This window comes from Pectinophora gossypiella, chromosome 17, assembly GCF_024362695.1.
Source record: "Pectinophora gossypiella chromosome 17, ilPecGoss1.1, whole genome shotgun sequence".
NCBI lineage: Eukaryota > Metazoa > Arthropoda > Insecta > Lepidoptera > Gelechiidae > Pectinophora > Pectinophora gossypiella.
Genome location: NC_065420.1, coordinates 4,812,996 through 4,826,948, shown reverse-complemented (window position 1 = coordinate 4,826,948; position 13,953 = coordinate 4,812,996). Strand labels below are relative to the sequence as shown.

The following is a 13,953-nucleotide window of genomic DNA, read 5'->3' as shown; positions in this document are numbered from 1 at the left end:
CTGAGCCCGCGTGATGGTTTAAGGCCCGATTTCCCTATTCATCCATAGGGAAGGCCCGTGCCCCAGCAGTGGGGACGTTAATGGGCTGATGATGATGACACCCACTTCTTGCTATCTATACTTTCAAGTCCCATGTAATAAGGTATGTAAAACAGCCTCCGTGGTCTAGTGGTTAGAGCGTTGGGCTCACGATCTGGAGGTCCGCGTTCGATTCTCGATGGGGACATTGCCGAAATCACTTTGTGAGACTGTCCTTTGTTTGATAAGGACATTTCAGGCTTAAATCACCTGATTGTCCGAAAAAGTAAGATGATTCCGTGCTTCGGAAGGCACGATAAGCCGTTGCTGCCGGGCTACTAGCCCAAACACTTCCACCAACCCGCAGTGGAGCAGCGTGGTGGAGTATGCTCTATACCCCCTCCGGTTGATTGAGGGGAGGCCTGTGCCCAGCAGTGGGACGTGTATAGGCTGTTATGTTTATGTATGTAATAAGGGTCGAACTTGAGACTAATGCCATTAACTGGGCACAAATCCTGAAAACCACGTAATATCAACTATCTATTATCCAAAAATAAATTAAGTTGAATTCAACTGAAAAAGGCATTTGTTTTATACAAACTTTATTGTACAAAGTATTAATTTAACATTCAGACAATGTTGAGTATAGTTGAAAATGTAATATATTTTTAATAGGTACCTACATTTTCAACTATAGCTACTTGATTAGCATCCCTTCATAGATATAATGCTTATAATAATCAACGAATGCGGTCTGTGTTTATGGGAACAGATTACCAAATTACAAATTAGCAGCAGGAGTTGTCTGTATTTGTCCATGATGTATATAAGAAACTACAAGGAGCTTAATTTGACCTAAAATTAAACACAGCTACAATTTTCTTTGTTGGAATACCAGCTAACAAAGAATTGAAGTCTTCGTAACTTGTTCGTAACATTTGAAGTCAACTTTTTTCAATGTAATCTAGTTTCTCTTTCCATAGACACAGATCGCAAGTTCTACTGGCAATCATCGTATTGGAACATAATTATTATTTTATTTATAATACATCAGTAGTTATCTATTCTTCGACAATAATTGAGTTTTCTCCTGGTTGGAAACTCTTGGTAATATTATAACCATAATCGTATCAGTCCTCGCGGCACAGCAGCCGTACCGTACGAAGTTTATCTACAGTAGATAGCGTTCGCTACGCCTCGTCGAAGCGCTCGATATAATCCGCGCCGCTGTGCCTCCAGCCGAGTTTGCAAGACATTAAATTAGACGCTATTAGGCTGTGTTTGAGAAAAGGCCTAAACCGCAGTGCAGATTCGGAAATCAAAAGTCACGAAAAAAACATATGAAAAGCGCGTTAGAGGGTTGAAGTGGAGGTGGGCGGGGCGCTATATGAGACGGTAGCCTAAATACGAGAAACGGACAGTGGGTAGTCGGACAAAATTTTAAAGATGGTTAAAGATGAAAAATGAAAGATGGTTATGGTTAAAGATGGTTGATGGATGGTTGGTGGTTTTAGGATGGTGATGGTTGATGGTGGTTGGTGGATGGTTGGTTGGATGGTTATGTATAAGACGGCACAGGGTCGTTTCGATTGACGTAATAAAGGTGGCCCGACTTTAGATGAAAAGAGGTCTGTAAATGATAAGGTTTTGGTATATTCAATGGGGTAGCGTAAGAAGGTGAATTACATAGGAGTTCTAACTAGAATATATATAAATAGATAATTGCAAAAACAAAAAAGATTCTATTGACTTCCGGTGTTCGAAGAACTATCAACCTAAGCCCTACACACAAAGCAACCTGCGTTTGCTTTGCGTTACTGACACAATGTTAAGCCGCGTATTCATTTGGGAATTTTTAAATCAACATACATTTCAAAACCTATACATCGTCGCCAGTGTGAAGACCAACAGATATTGATGTTCACAAGTGAAATGTACTACGCGTAAACTGGCAGTATATACTCGTATTTCAACTTCATCAACTCCTTCAAATAAAATACCTACATTATCTTAAGGTAAAGATATATTCAATTTAATACAATAATGTAGTAAACGACCTCAAGTACAGTCGACAACAGAAGTAATAAGTTTCGATGTTACTTAACTCATGATCATAGGAAGAGTCAAAGAACAAGTTTATAATTTACACTAACAGTTAAGTATTTTCTACATATAATCAATTGTCTAAATCCCAGAGGTTTAGTTACAAATATAAAAAATAATTTCGTAGGCGGAAGTGAATTCGACAATGACACGCAATATAGGTATATATTTTTTGTATTCTTTACAGATTATAAGCAATTTCTAGATGTCCTCCATATTATTTTTATTAAAATTGTATTGTCTTAATCATAAGTTCAAGCCACAGAGTGCTTTGATACAAATGCATTGAAAACATTTTCTGCCCTCGCGCCACAGCAACCGCGCCGCGCACGGCGTGATTTATATCGAGGGCTTCGATCAATAACCGTTCGAAGTCCACCTACGTAGATAGCATTCGCTGCGTATATGGGTTTTAACCTCCTCGATATAATTCGCGCCGCGCGCGGCGTGGTTGTCATGCAGATCCTGCTGCTGTAAACCCGCCGTTTTTTTCATTATTGGGGATTTTCTCAAAATGCTGAGTAAATTACCCATCTCACGTCACATTTATGGACCTAATGCATAAGAGACAAATCAGAAAAATGTGTTTACCCTATAAACTGTAACATGTTTAGCATGACATATCTTTTGTCTCTTTCACACTAGGCAATGTACTATATATCTCTGTCATTCTAATCAATATTACGTTTTGCAAGGTATAATGGATACATAAAACCGGTTATTTACGTTTATAAACAGTTTTCTTCGGAACTTTGACATTGGCAGAATTATCGTTCAGTAACGATGCAGCCATAAACAACAAGAAAGAAAGAAGGTATAATGGAGTACAAAGCCTTTCTTGTTTTCTCTAACAATGTCGATCAAAATCATTGGCACTCTGACCCTTTCATTATTGGCAAATAAAAAAATAGCTCCGTAGTTTCTTAAGTTTATAATACAGAAACAAAACCACTTAATTCTAACATGTATGTTTGCAGTATCGTACATGAAATCAATCAGTTCACATCTGATAATAGAAAACTAATGTGGTTGCCAATTCCATAGGTTACAATAGTTGTGGTAAAATTCTGTTCAGATACACATTTACTATACTATGACTTACTTTAAAACCGAAACATTTATTCGTTTTTCAATTTACATGATTTACTATCATTTATCAATATAAATATCAATTACGTCTGTGGAGTCAACAAAATAATCCATGACCCAGTAAACTATTTTGCTGACCATAACAGAAAACTAACGCCTTATTTTAAACTAGAAATAAAAGTTGATGACTCTGAGACAGGTAACACGCAATAATTCTAGGGTTTGAAACTGCATATTTCTTAACTACTTGAAGGCATACTGAATACGGACTTCACATTTTACCGGACCTGTTAACAAATGTTTTTGGCTTTAACAATATTACAGACAAGGTTACCAGCCTTCTCAGCCTTTATACCGACACTAGTCGAGCTACAGTACAGTTCCGCACTCATTTCGTAGCACCAAAAACCTCTCAATTATAATCGTTCACAAACCTCACAACACCTGTACATTGGTTCCCAACACAATGACACAATTCGACCGAAACGTTTCACTTTAAAACACTGTACACGGCACAATCACACAATCACAGTTCAGAAAAGGTCCATCTCTTCGTTGCACATGACCTCGAGGAAGTCGTCGTCGTCGTAGGAGACTAGGTCGGTCCGGTCGGGGCGCGGGTCGTGCGGTTCGTCTGCACGCGGCGCAGGCGCATCCGTGTGTGAGTGCGCGTCCGTGTCGCTGGAGCAGTCGCGCGCATCAGTAGCGGGTGATGGTGGCGGGTTGGACCCGTGCCCCGCCGGGGCCGCTGCCTCGCCGCGCGACAACAGTGATGGTAGTTCCGAATCTGAAGCAACATGACATATAATAATATCTTAAACGTCGTGTCGGTTATCTCACTTCTAGACAGATATATCTGGAAGATCCCAGACCATTGAGCTATTATTATACCTAAAATCATGTCAACGACCGTGTCTTCAACCCGAAAACAATCATCAGTAGGAAAGATCACATCCAAATTGACGAAAATGAAAATAAACTAAAGTATTTTACAATAAAATTATGAGAGCATCAATGCTATTGGACACCTTGCATCGATGTGACGCATTGGAGGAGGAGTTTTATTTATAAGTTGTGTGTTTGTATTGTTTTTAATTATTGTGTAAAATAAATTAAAAAAAATGTGAAGTAAGCATTATTAAATTGAAGTTAAAAGATACAATAATATCACTAGTTACCTGTGAGGCTCTGTTTTAGCTGCTCCACAACTTGCTGGCGACTCTTGGTGCGAGACCGCTTGAACTTGCGCGCCGTCTCCTTCCGGTCTTCCGTGAAGATCTGGTTGATCATCGCCTGTGACACCTCGTCATCACGCTTCAGCAGGAAGAAGAAGATACCGCCGGCCGTGCGTCGACGTGTGCCGTTCTAGAGGATTGTGAATGGTTAATTGTTTTTTTTTTTACTTAGCGTACTTTATTGTTATACCCAGCAAATTCTGCACGGCAACGCGGGAAGTCTATCCATGTAGATAGCATTCGCTGTCTACGTGGATAGACGTCGTACGGCTATAGATCGAAACCCTTGATGTAATTCGCGTTGCCCGCGTCTCGGTTACCGTGCCGCGAGGGTTGCATGCATTAAAGCAGTACAAACGAATATCTTACATCCTACGAATTACCTAGATAGTAATTATTAACGAATTGTTCTTCATCAATATAACGTAACGACCTCCGTGGCCTAGTGGTTGAGCGTTAGGCTCATGATCCAAAGGTCCCGGGTTCGAATCTCGGTGGCGACATGTCACAAAAATCAGTTTGTGATCCCTATTTTGGTTAGGACACTGCCGTCTGATCACCTGATTGTCCGAAAGTAAGATAAACGAAACGAAAGTAAAGAAAGTAATCCGTGCTGCGGAGGGTACGTTAAGCAGTTGGTCCCGCCTTCTATTAACTTAGTAAATATGTAGTCATTACATGAGCCATGTCAGGGCTTTGGGGGCTAAATAGTAAACTTACACCAGGGTTGATAAGGTTGATCAATGACCTCACAACCTACACGAAAGAAGAGAAGAAGAATGTATTGTAACTAATCAATGAGTTACAGTAAAATTTTTCACTTACATTTATTTAGTTTTATAATTCTTTAAAAGAAATTAATTAAACCACTAAAAATCTCCTATATATCTCTATTGAAAACATCGTATCCATAGCCCTGGCACAAACAACAATATATATATTAAAACATGTACTTACCATCACCATCATTCCTCCGTCAGCTTCTACCCTTTGTGTTTCTTTGTATATTTCAATAGCTTTATTTGCACCTAGTACTTGAACAATCCTTCCTATAAACAAAAAAGCAAGAAGTAATTTATTAATAGTATTTTACGGCATTTTTATAAAAATTACATTGGACAAAAGGTTTTGTGAATCCAAACACACTTCATTTCGTATCATAACAGTGACTGCAAGTTGTCTTTGATTACTTGTGGCTCTGCCCCTCCCGTTAGGGATTACGGGCGTGTTTATGTATGTAGGTATAAAATAATAATGTATCAAATCTGAAAGTCTTGCTACTGATTGCAGATAAAAGAAACAGAAAAAGAAAATGTGTAAGCGTAAAAAGCCAAGCAGCTGATCATAATACATACCGACTAATTCTTTCTTTTCTTCTGCAAGTTTGTCTGCTATGTCCAAAGCAATAGTTTCTATTGGATCCTCCGTTGTGGCTGACAGATCTGGCAAGTACCGTGGTATTGGCTTTTCCTCCAACTGTCTATGGCTATTCACCCGTTTACCCAAACGTAGTTTAATATTCGACCTTTCTGCATGCCTCCGTTTATTTGATGTACGTTCATTGTCCTCATAATTGTTACTGTTAGTGAAAATCTTCTTAGATACATAGTTATCATCTAATCTATACTTAATTGTATAATCATAAGATTCAACGCCGTAACTACTTTTTTTTGTTACATCACAGCTAACCATGTCTTCCGTTAATAAATCCTCCTGTAAAAAAATATTTTTTTACATAAAAAAATGAAAAACCAATACTAGTAATACACACTGCATACTCATGCCTGTAATTCTGTAAACTGGGGTAGGCATAGCAACAGGTACCCAAATCTAGTAATAAACAAAGCTAATGTTTGAACATTAATTAAAATCAATTTCATTGTTCTACAGTGTAGTTAGTTAACATAATTAAGTTGTTTATTTAAGTGATTCACTGAGTGTATATGTGCACTAAAAATCACATCCAATGCAATTGAAAGATAAGGAATGTTCTTTTACCTGCAAGGCTTTACACCAGACATTATATTTGTCCTTTTTGCCTGGCTGAGACTGTGGCTGCGGCCGCCGTGGTCTCAGCTTGGTTCTCTTAGGGCGTCTTCGTGGCTCGTCAGACTCAGACCCTGAGGACTCTTCAGGAGACGCCTCATCACTCTGTTCGTCCTGAATCTGCATGTGCACTAACGACGGCGGGTTGAACGCCTCTGGCCGCTCTAGAGGGATGTATGTACCCTCCTCTACGTCCGAGTCATCCAACTACAATACAAATGCAAATCAAAATCACGTACAACATAACGCCCAGTGTCAAGTCATAAAATATTTGACGACTCTTTCTAAACGTGTTCACCTTGGAAATAGCGCAAGTATAAAAACATTACACAATGAGATAAGCCCAAAAAACGATCTGAGGCTTGCTATCGACGAATATCAATAGAATTGCGAAGTAATTTAACAGAAAAAGTTGCACGTAAAAGTTACGTTCTAACCTCCCCTTCTTCTCGTTCCTGGCACACTTCTACATCCAGCTCTCCTTCTGTTGTTGACATCATGCTCGTGTTTATATAAAATGGTGAGTAAAGCAAGCACATGAAAGTAATTTAGCGAAATGCAGTAATTCCGCCTTTTATCACTGCTTTACTGGCTGTCATTTTTTTTTTTGTTTTGGTTTTCCCCGAAGGGTAAGGCAAAGGGAACTATGCCCATACAGCCATGTCTTACGTATTTTTTTTTCTTGATGATTAATGAAATGATGAAAGGTGATAAATGATGATGATGAAACCTAAGCCCCCACCCTCGGAGTAGACTCCTACTCCGAACCCCAAACGAATTAACTCAAAAGTCCGCATAAACTTTTGAGTTATGAAGCGGCTTCCCGGCACGAAGCGAAAATAGGCAGATACACTTTGTTTATTGAATACTCCAATATAATAACACTCGCGAATGTCTTCCGACTAACTTAATGCGATCATTAACCACAAAACACCACTTCGTATTAATTATTTAGATTACTCAATGAAGAAAGCAACTGTCCCGTTCCCGTCTCCCGCCGAAAAGCCTTACTGGCTGTCATTAGTAACCAAAGACCTTGTATAGAATAGACGGAGCATATTTAAGACGAAAGAAAAACATAGGTTTTGTCTTTCGCACTCATGTGAGCCGTCATAAGTTAAAAAGAGATAAATATACTATCGTCGTAACGTCTTTTGTACTCGTGTAGCGGGTTTGTTATAGAAACGTACCTATAGTATATGTTTTTGTATCAGAACCACTAGTGCCGTTCCATGTCTTTATCGACATTATTATTGGCTAAATATTTCATGTTAGTCCAAGATCTAAAAAAATATACATTACAAATTGAATGATTAATTAAATACAGAAATAACGACCTAGTATCCATACCTGGGTGGGTAGAACCACAAGTAAATTAGTTAAAACGATACCTATTTGTACCCTGATAGAAAGATACCTAAGAAGAACCGTACGTTGCGGTGACAGATTCATAACCACTTATTCAACGTAATTATCATGGACAAACTTGTTAAAGGTCAATTTATCATTTTTGAATCTATGTCATTTCGCAAGGTGTTATGGCCGAGGAGGTCGAGGACGGTCCATCTAGTCCACATATACTATAGTATCATTTTAATACGACATTGCGGCCACCCTTTGGTTGCTATAAATCACATACCTACCCTTTTATAAAAATTAAATACACGTTTTTCATTGGCTTGACCGGAAATCGAATCGGCTCTCGATACAAGAAGTAGACGACCTTCTAGTATATTTCGGGGATTATCTCAATGCGATTAAAGAATAAAAGCAAATACTTCTTTATAAGATTTTTATTCAATATAGTTAGAATACAATGACTACGAAGCACTGAACAATTCCGACTTTTGGTGATAAAAAAAATATTTCCTCTTGTTCACTTTCTTTAGAAGTGTATAGTGTCGGCTCTGGTCGTTATAACTTTACCTGCAAGAATGGCACATATTAACGTGGAGCACACAAATACACAAGCATTGCATGTTTACACATTGCACATAGAAGGAATAATCACAGGTAATTACCAAAATAGTTATTCATACTAATTATTTTGTGCAATAGAGAATATTTGTATTGTATTGAATTATTTTTTCCAAGCTAATGTAGAATACAAAAACGAAATAGCTGCAAATTTATCTATAAACTTATAACTAAACTTAAACTCACCTTATGTGAAATATGTGAGTGAATATTGTTGGTACTGCATCTCTATGTAATTTCTTTGTTTGGTATCCTGCTCGATAGAAAGCAAGATACATCGAAATGTAATTAGCACAGGCTTAAATAAGGAGAAGGCGTCCTTCACAAGAGAGAATCATCTCGTTTCATGGGCTGAATCTAATTGTTTCTTAATTTCTTGTTTCGTAAATTAGGATATTTAGGAAATCTGGAAAATACAATATCTTTATGTAATCTTCATCCAAATCGGAAACAGGTCGAAAAATAAATTAAACGTGAATAGAATAACGCAACATGTAGATGTTACATTCAAACATAATATTATGTTATCGATATCAAAGGACAACACTACTTATAATACTTTGGGTACATGATCTGTCAAAGCTGATTAACGTAAAATGTGAAATCAATTATTTGTACAAATGTGACGGCTTTGCTGAAAATATGCGTCTGCATCGTGTTTAGGGCTCAATAAACTTTACAAAAACCAGACCAGGTAATGTATTTCTTGCACACAAACATGTATTATGTGGTCGATAACTTACCCATGGTGAGACATTGTTTGATCGTTCTCCATTATAACACCCATTCTACTCTCACAACCAATAGCTACGCAAGCCATGGTTCATAATGAATAACTATTTCACAGATTGTTTATATAAAAAGTTAAAATAATGTCCCAAAACACCAAAAAACTAACGGCAGGTTTGGTATCCAGCTGACTACCACAACATCTCAAAACGGTAAACACTGACGTTCTAGACAGCGGTGTTTGTCTATGTTTGTTTCTTTTTTCCACAGAGATTGTTGCCATAGGGAAGAAAGAGAGCTGTGATAGTTTGATCGTCACTCTAAAATATTATCCGTCTATTCTATACAAGGTCTTTGTTAGTAACCATATACCATAGACAAACTAGAAATGCAATTGTCAAAAGTTCACAGGCCGCATTTATAAAGATCGGTAAGATTATTTACAACAAAAATATTCTTATGTCCATCCATGGTAAAAAACAAGCAAAAAATTATATTTGTAAATCGTTTCATCAAACCCCGTATCAAAATCAAATCTTCACACCATATAGTAACATAATACACATCAGGGCCACGTGTTACGTATTATGCTTATGAAAATGTAGGTATATAAAGTCAAAGTGTAATGACACAACGTCGCGTCGCATCCCATGTGGGGTAAGCAGACCAAGGCATAGGGTCTATTATTACATAGGGACTTGTATCATATAAGTCAGTGGGTCTGATGCACTTATATTAGTAGAAATCAGTGGTATGTCGCCGTTTTTAAACGTTTTTTATTTCAGTTTTGACTTCGATTTGAACATTTTGCTCATCCTATAAAATCTTCACCTGTACCGCATATATTAGAAACTGTACCTATTGACCGTGTTAGGATATCTTTCAGCATGATTTCAACAGCAGTTCATCCATAGATGACATTCCTACAGATCGATAAAAACCTCAAACTCTTCTATATGCAAAAAAGACTCTACCACGTAATTGACAGTGAAAGTGTCATTTTTGACCAGTTTTTAACTAATGTAAATATCTATATAACATTTTTCTGTATTGCCTCATGGTAAAGGGAAAACGGTTCTTGCACCATGTGGTGTCTGTGACCTGTCTTAAATGGTCACCACACTGAGATACTTTCATCACATATCTCGAAATTTACTAGTTATGGTACGCATGAATGTAAAATCTGACCATAATGTGGCAGCAAATCAGCCAGTTTATAAGTACGTTACTTCTACTGATTCTCCAAGTAATACAGAAGACTAGCGGGACGTACACTACGTAAGTAGCTTGAAGGGTCTCGTGGCGGTGTCGTAATATGAGCTTGTCGTAATGGATGATACCTAGTTTGACATTGTAATTACAGGACCGCGTTACCGTTATGGACATGGGAGTGCGTGAACGACCGGTGCGTGCCCACTCAAGCCTCCACGCCCGACCGGCTGCAGTCACTGCTCATGTGCAACATGTTGTGCGCCTCCATGCAGCTGTGGCCGCAGCCCACTGGAGCCGTCAGCTTGTCCACCACCGCCGTGCCCGTCCGAGCAGACCTGTTCCAGCTGCAAATTGTATCGGTTCCTTCAAAAGCGGTCCACGAACACCTCCAGGAGGCATTCCATCTTCTACGTCAAGATCTTCATCACCTAGAACGCAATGCAGTCGCGTTTGCCGAATGGCGCGCTGTCGCCGTACACGTCACAGTCAACGGTAGTGGCGACCCTCGCATGAGACTCAACACTGATGAGAGTTATCAGTTGGTAATGTATCCGAAATTCGCACAAGGCGGTCCGCTTATAGTTAAGATTACAGCGAAATCTTACTGCGGGGCACGACATGCTCTCGAGACATTACACCAATTAGTGTGGTTAGATCCATACATTGGCACTTTATTCATGCTAGAGGCGGCAAATGTAGAGGATGCTCCGCGATTCGGGTACCGCGGGCTGCTTCTTGACACTGCGAGGAATTATTTCCCAATGTCAGAGTTGTTTCGCACCATCGATGCGATGGCTGCTACAAAGTTAAATACTTTTCATTGGCACATCAGCGACTCGCAAGCCTTTCCACTGAAACTGTCTAGCGTGCCGCAGCTGGCTGTGTACGGTGCTTTCGGCACGGGTGCCATGTACACTACTGAAGATGTGCGGAAATTAGTTCACCGCGCCAGAATCCGCGGGATCCGCGTGTTAATAGAAGTGGACACGCCGGCACACGTGGGCTGTGCTTGGAACTGGGGCCCTTCGTTAGGTTTCGGAGAGCTCGTCAAGTGCGCAGAGACGGACGCTTGGCAGGACATCTGCAGGGAGCCGCCGTGCGGACAACTGAACCCTCGCAACGTTCACGTGTTCAACATCCTGGAGGCCATCTACGCAGAGATCATTCACCTCACCGGCGTTGACGATTTATTTCACATGGGCGGCGACGATGTCTTCCCAAGTTGCTGGGCAAAGCATTTCCCAACTTTCAATCCAGCTCAACTGCTGATAGATTTTACACTGGGAGCACTAGAACGTCTAGAGATCGCGAACGGTAAATTGCCGAACCTCACCCTTTTCTGGTCACCGTGGTTGAATGAAAATATAAAGACCGATCTTAAAGAGTATAGCGGACATTTGGGTCTACAAACACGTAACTCGGAATTGGTAGCGAGCTACTCGAAGTTTCTTTCGGGGATTCGGACGGTTATCTCGCACTCGGATCCTTGGAACTTGAATAGCGGGATGGGAGATTGGTTCGAGGAGAACATGGCGCCGTATAACTCGTGGCAGAAGATATATGAACACCGGCCGTGGGCGCGCGGGAGCTCTAAGTCTGACGTGGTGGGCGGGGAGGTGACGGTGTGGTCTTCGACGCTAAGCGCAGGTGGGCTGGACGCGCGGTTGTGGCCGCGAGCCGCAGCGTTCGCAGAGCGGCTGTGGTCGGACCGGCCCGAGGGCGCTACGCGACCCGTGCACGTCCGTCTCGACGTGCACCGCGGGCGCCTCGTAGCGCGGGGCATCCGCGCCGCTCCCATCTGGTCCATGTGGTGCAGCCATCACACGTACACTTGCGGTTAGAAGAACGCACACAGCAATGAGTTGTCGTCGATAGACTAAATGCACTAAAGGAGACTAGAGCTAAAATAACGTAATGCTAAGTTCAATATCTTGGCATTAGTTTTGTATTGTTCTTGTAATGATCGCGTTTATAAAATCAGTGAATTATGTTTGATGGTGAATTAAATTTGTAGAATTTTATAGTCTTGTTGTTACTTAAACAATAGATAATTAAATTCAAATTAAAAAATAAGTTGATTACTATGATTAAAATTTATTGCTTTTCGTGATTTCACAGCTTCGACATAAGAAAGAGGTAGCACACATGATTACATTCGCGAAAATAATTCTTAATAATGTTTGCGACACAATAATTATAAAATAAATCGTTGTAGTAGTGATGATCAGCAATCATGGGAATGTCTAGCGCAATGAGGAACCATCCTCATAGGAAAGAACTCGGAAGAGAAGGCCACATGGTTCCTTTATTGTTCTTTATGGAAAGTCGAGCATCTGCAAACAAAACACCCAATTAAGAAAGAATGTTATGTGTTGTAGGGATAAGTGGCTAATGCACTATCCCAGGTTTCATTCTTAACTGGGCAAACATACATTTATGTTCACTTTTTCTGTGTTCACAGATTTCACTCAGGTTTTGATTGGCTGGAAAGATATCACATTGTTTACAAAAGACTTTTATAATAGAAGTAAAATGTGGGTGGGTTTAATATTCTCTTCTAATCCTATTATCCACTGCTGGGGTGTAGAGCTCGAACAACATATTTCCACTACTCACGGTCATTTAACAATCATCATCATCATCAGCCGTACGACGCCCACTGCTGGGCATAGGCAAAAGCTGCACTCTAACAATATATATATATATATATATATATATTATGTAAAATAAGCAACACACCAGTTGGGGCAGGCACTTCTCAACATGCTCAATGTCAACCTTGTCCGAGCTCTCCCGGAGTGCCTGACTAGACGCACGTAGACATGTCTCTGTTACCAGGCACTTGGCAACCTCCACCACTAGTGACAGAGCATCATTGCCCAGCTTGCTCTTATTGTCTTGGAATGAGCCATTCAGTAGCTCTTTTATTACTTCCTGTAAAGAACAATCAGTACTTATTAAAAAAATATGTATGTGTTAAAAAAACTTATTAAAATATAGAAGATATTTTTACTTATGCTTTAGTAAGAGTTGAGTAGAGAGGGGAACCATAGTTGGTCCCCCTTTCGAAACAGGTAATCAGCTAGGATATTTAATTATTTTATATTTAATTAATTAAATACGAAATCACTGAAACCTTCAGCATTCGTAACATAGGTACATTACTACTATAGCGTCAAAGAAATTACGAATTTTTCTAATTGAGTTTGATTTATCCTGTATTTTTACACCTCGGGGACAAGTTTATGTTATAAACGTCGCTTAGCGTTTAATATTTTAAGAAAAGGTACTTAAAACAACAAAGAACAATTAACACCTAATATTTACTTACTTGTTTGAAGTTACTCTTCACGTGTGATGTTACAGACGCAGGGTCTATATTATCGTCATCGTTTTCATTGCTGTTACGAGCCATTTTAATGAATAATTGTATTAATTATAACAAAAAAAGAAATAATAAACAATTTCAACAATTGGAAGGCTCATCGAACGAAACGCCGACGTTTTGATTTTCGTTCGAAAATTTCAATACGTCAATTTGACA

At 39.5% G+C, this 13,953-nt stretch overlaps 3 protein-coding genes across 3 annotated transcripts; 1 reads left to right on the top strand and 2 right to left on the bottom strand.

The window, feature by feature from the left end:
• Window positions 1–608: 608 nt before the first annotated feature.
• LOC126374379 (phosphorylated adapter RNA export protein) lies at window positions 609–7,094 on the bottom strand. Its single transcript, XM_050020998.1, has 6 exons — window positions 6,929–7,094; window positions 6,444–6,698; window positions 5,801–6,158; window positions 5,403–5,494; window positions 4,389–4,575; window positions 609–3,997 (listed from the first exon to the last, which is right to left on the bottom strand). The coding sequence occupies exons 1-6, from the start codon at window positions 7,028–7,030 to the stop codon at window positions 3,744–3,746; spliced, it is 1,248 nt and encodes a 415-aa protein (XP_049876955.1). The 5' UTR covers window positions 7,031–7,094; the 3' UTR covers window positions 609–3,743.
• A 3,071-nt stretch (window positions 7,095–10,165) lies between these two features.
• On the top strand, window positions 10,166–12,403 carry LOC126374345 (probable beta-hexosaminidase fdl). The gene is made up of 2 exons (XM_050020940.1): window positions 10,166–10,475; window positions 10,561–12,403. The coding sequence occupies exons 1-2, from the start codon at window positions 10,390–10,392 to the stop codon at window positions 12,248–12,250; spliced, it is 1,776 nt and encodes a 591-aa protein (XP_049876897.1). The 5' UTR covers window positions 10,166–10,389; the 3' UTR covers window positions 12,251–12,403.
• Window positions 12,404–12,483: 80 nt separating this feature from the next.
• Window positions 12,484–13,933, bottom strand: LOC126374509 (centromere protein X-like). Its single transcript, XM_050021184.1, has 3 exons — window positions 13,741–13,933; window positions 13,149–13,343; window positions 12,484–12,742 (listed from the first exon to the last, which is right to left on the bottom strand). The coding sequence occupies exons 1-3, from the start codon at window positions 13,822–13,824 to the stop codon at window positions 12,725–12,727; spliced, it is 297 nt and encodes a 98-aa protein (XP_049877141.1). The 5' UTR covers window positions 13,825–13,933; the 3' UTR covers window positions 12,484–12,724.
• Between the last annotated feature and the right edge of the window lie 20 nt (window positions 13,934–13,953).

Bases quoted from the DNA above. Each gene is read 5' to 3' on its own strand.
- LOC126374379 (XM_050020998.1), bottom strand. From the start codon at position 7,030: ATGTGCTTGCTTTACTCACCATTTTATATAAACACGAGCATGATGTCA. The intron at 6,699-6,928 runs GTTAGAACGTAA...TTTGTATTGTAG, and splicing joins AGGAACGAGAAGAAGGGGAG to TTGGATGACTCGGACGTAGA. The intron at 3,998-4,388 runs GTAACTAGTGAT...ATGTTGCTTCAG, and splicing joins GCTAAAACAGAGCCTCACAG to ATTCGGAACTACCATCACTG.
- LOC126374345 (XM_050020940.1), top strand. From the start codon at position 10,390: ATGTGGCAGCAAATCAGCCAGTTTATAAGTACGTTACTTCTACTGATT. The intron at 10,476-10,560 runs GTAAGTAGCTTG...TTGTAATTACAG, and splicing joins ACTAGCGGGACGTACACTAC to GACCGCGTTACCGTTATGGA.
- LOC126374509 (XM_050021184.1), bottom strand. From the start codon at position 13,824: ATGGCTCGTAACAGCAATGAAAACGATGACGATAATATAGACCCTGCG. The intron at 13,344-13,740 runs GTAAGTAAATAT...TGTTCTTTACAG, and splicing joins TGAAGAGTAACTTCAAACAA to GAAGTAATAAAAGAGCTACT.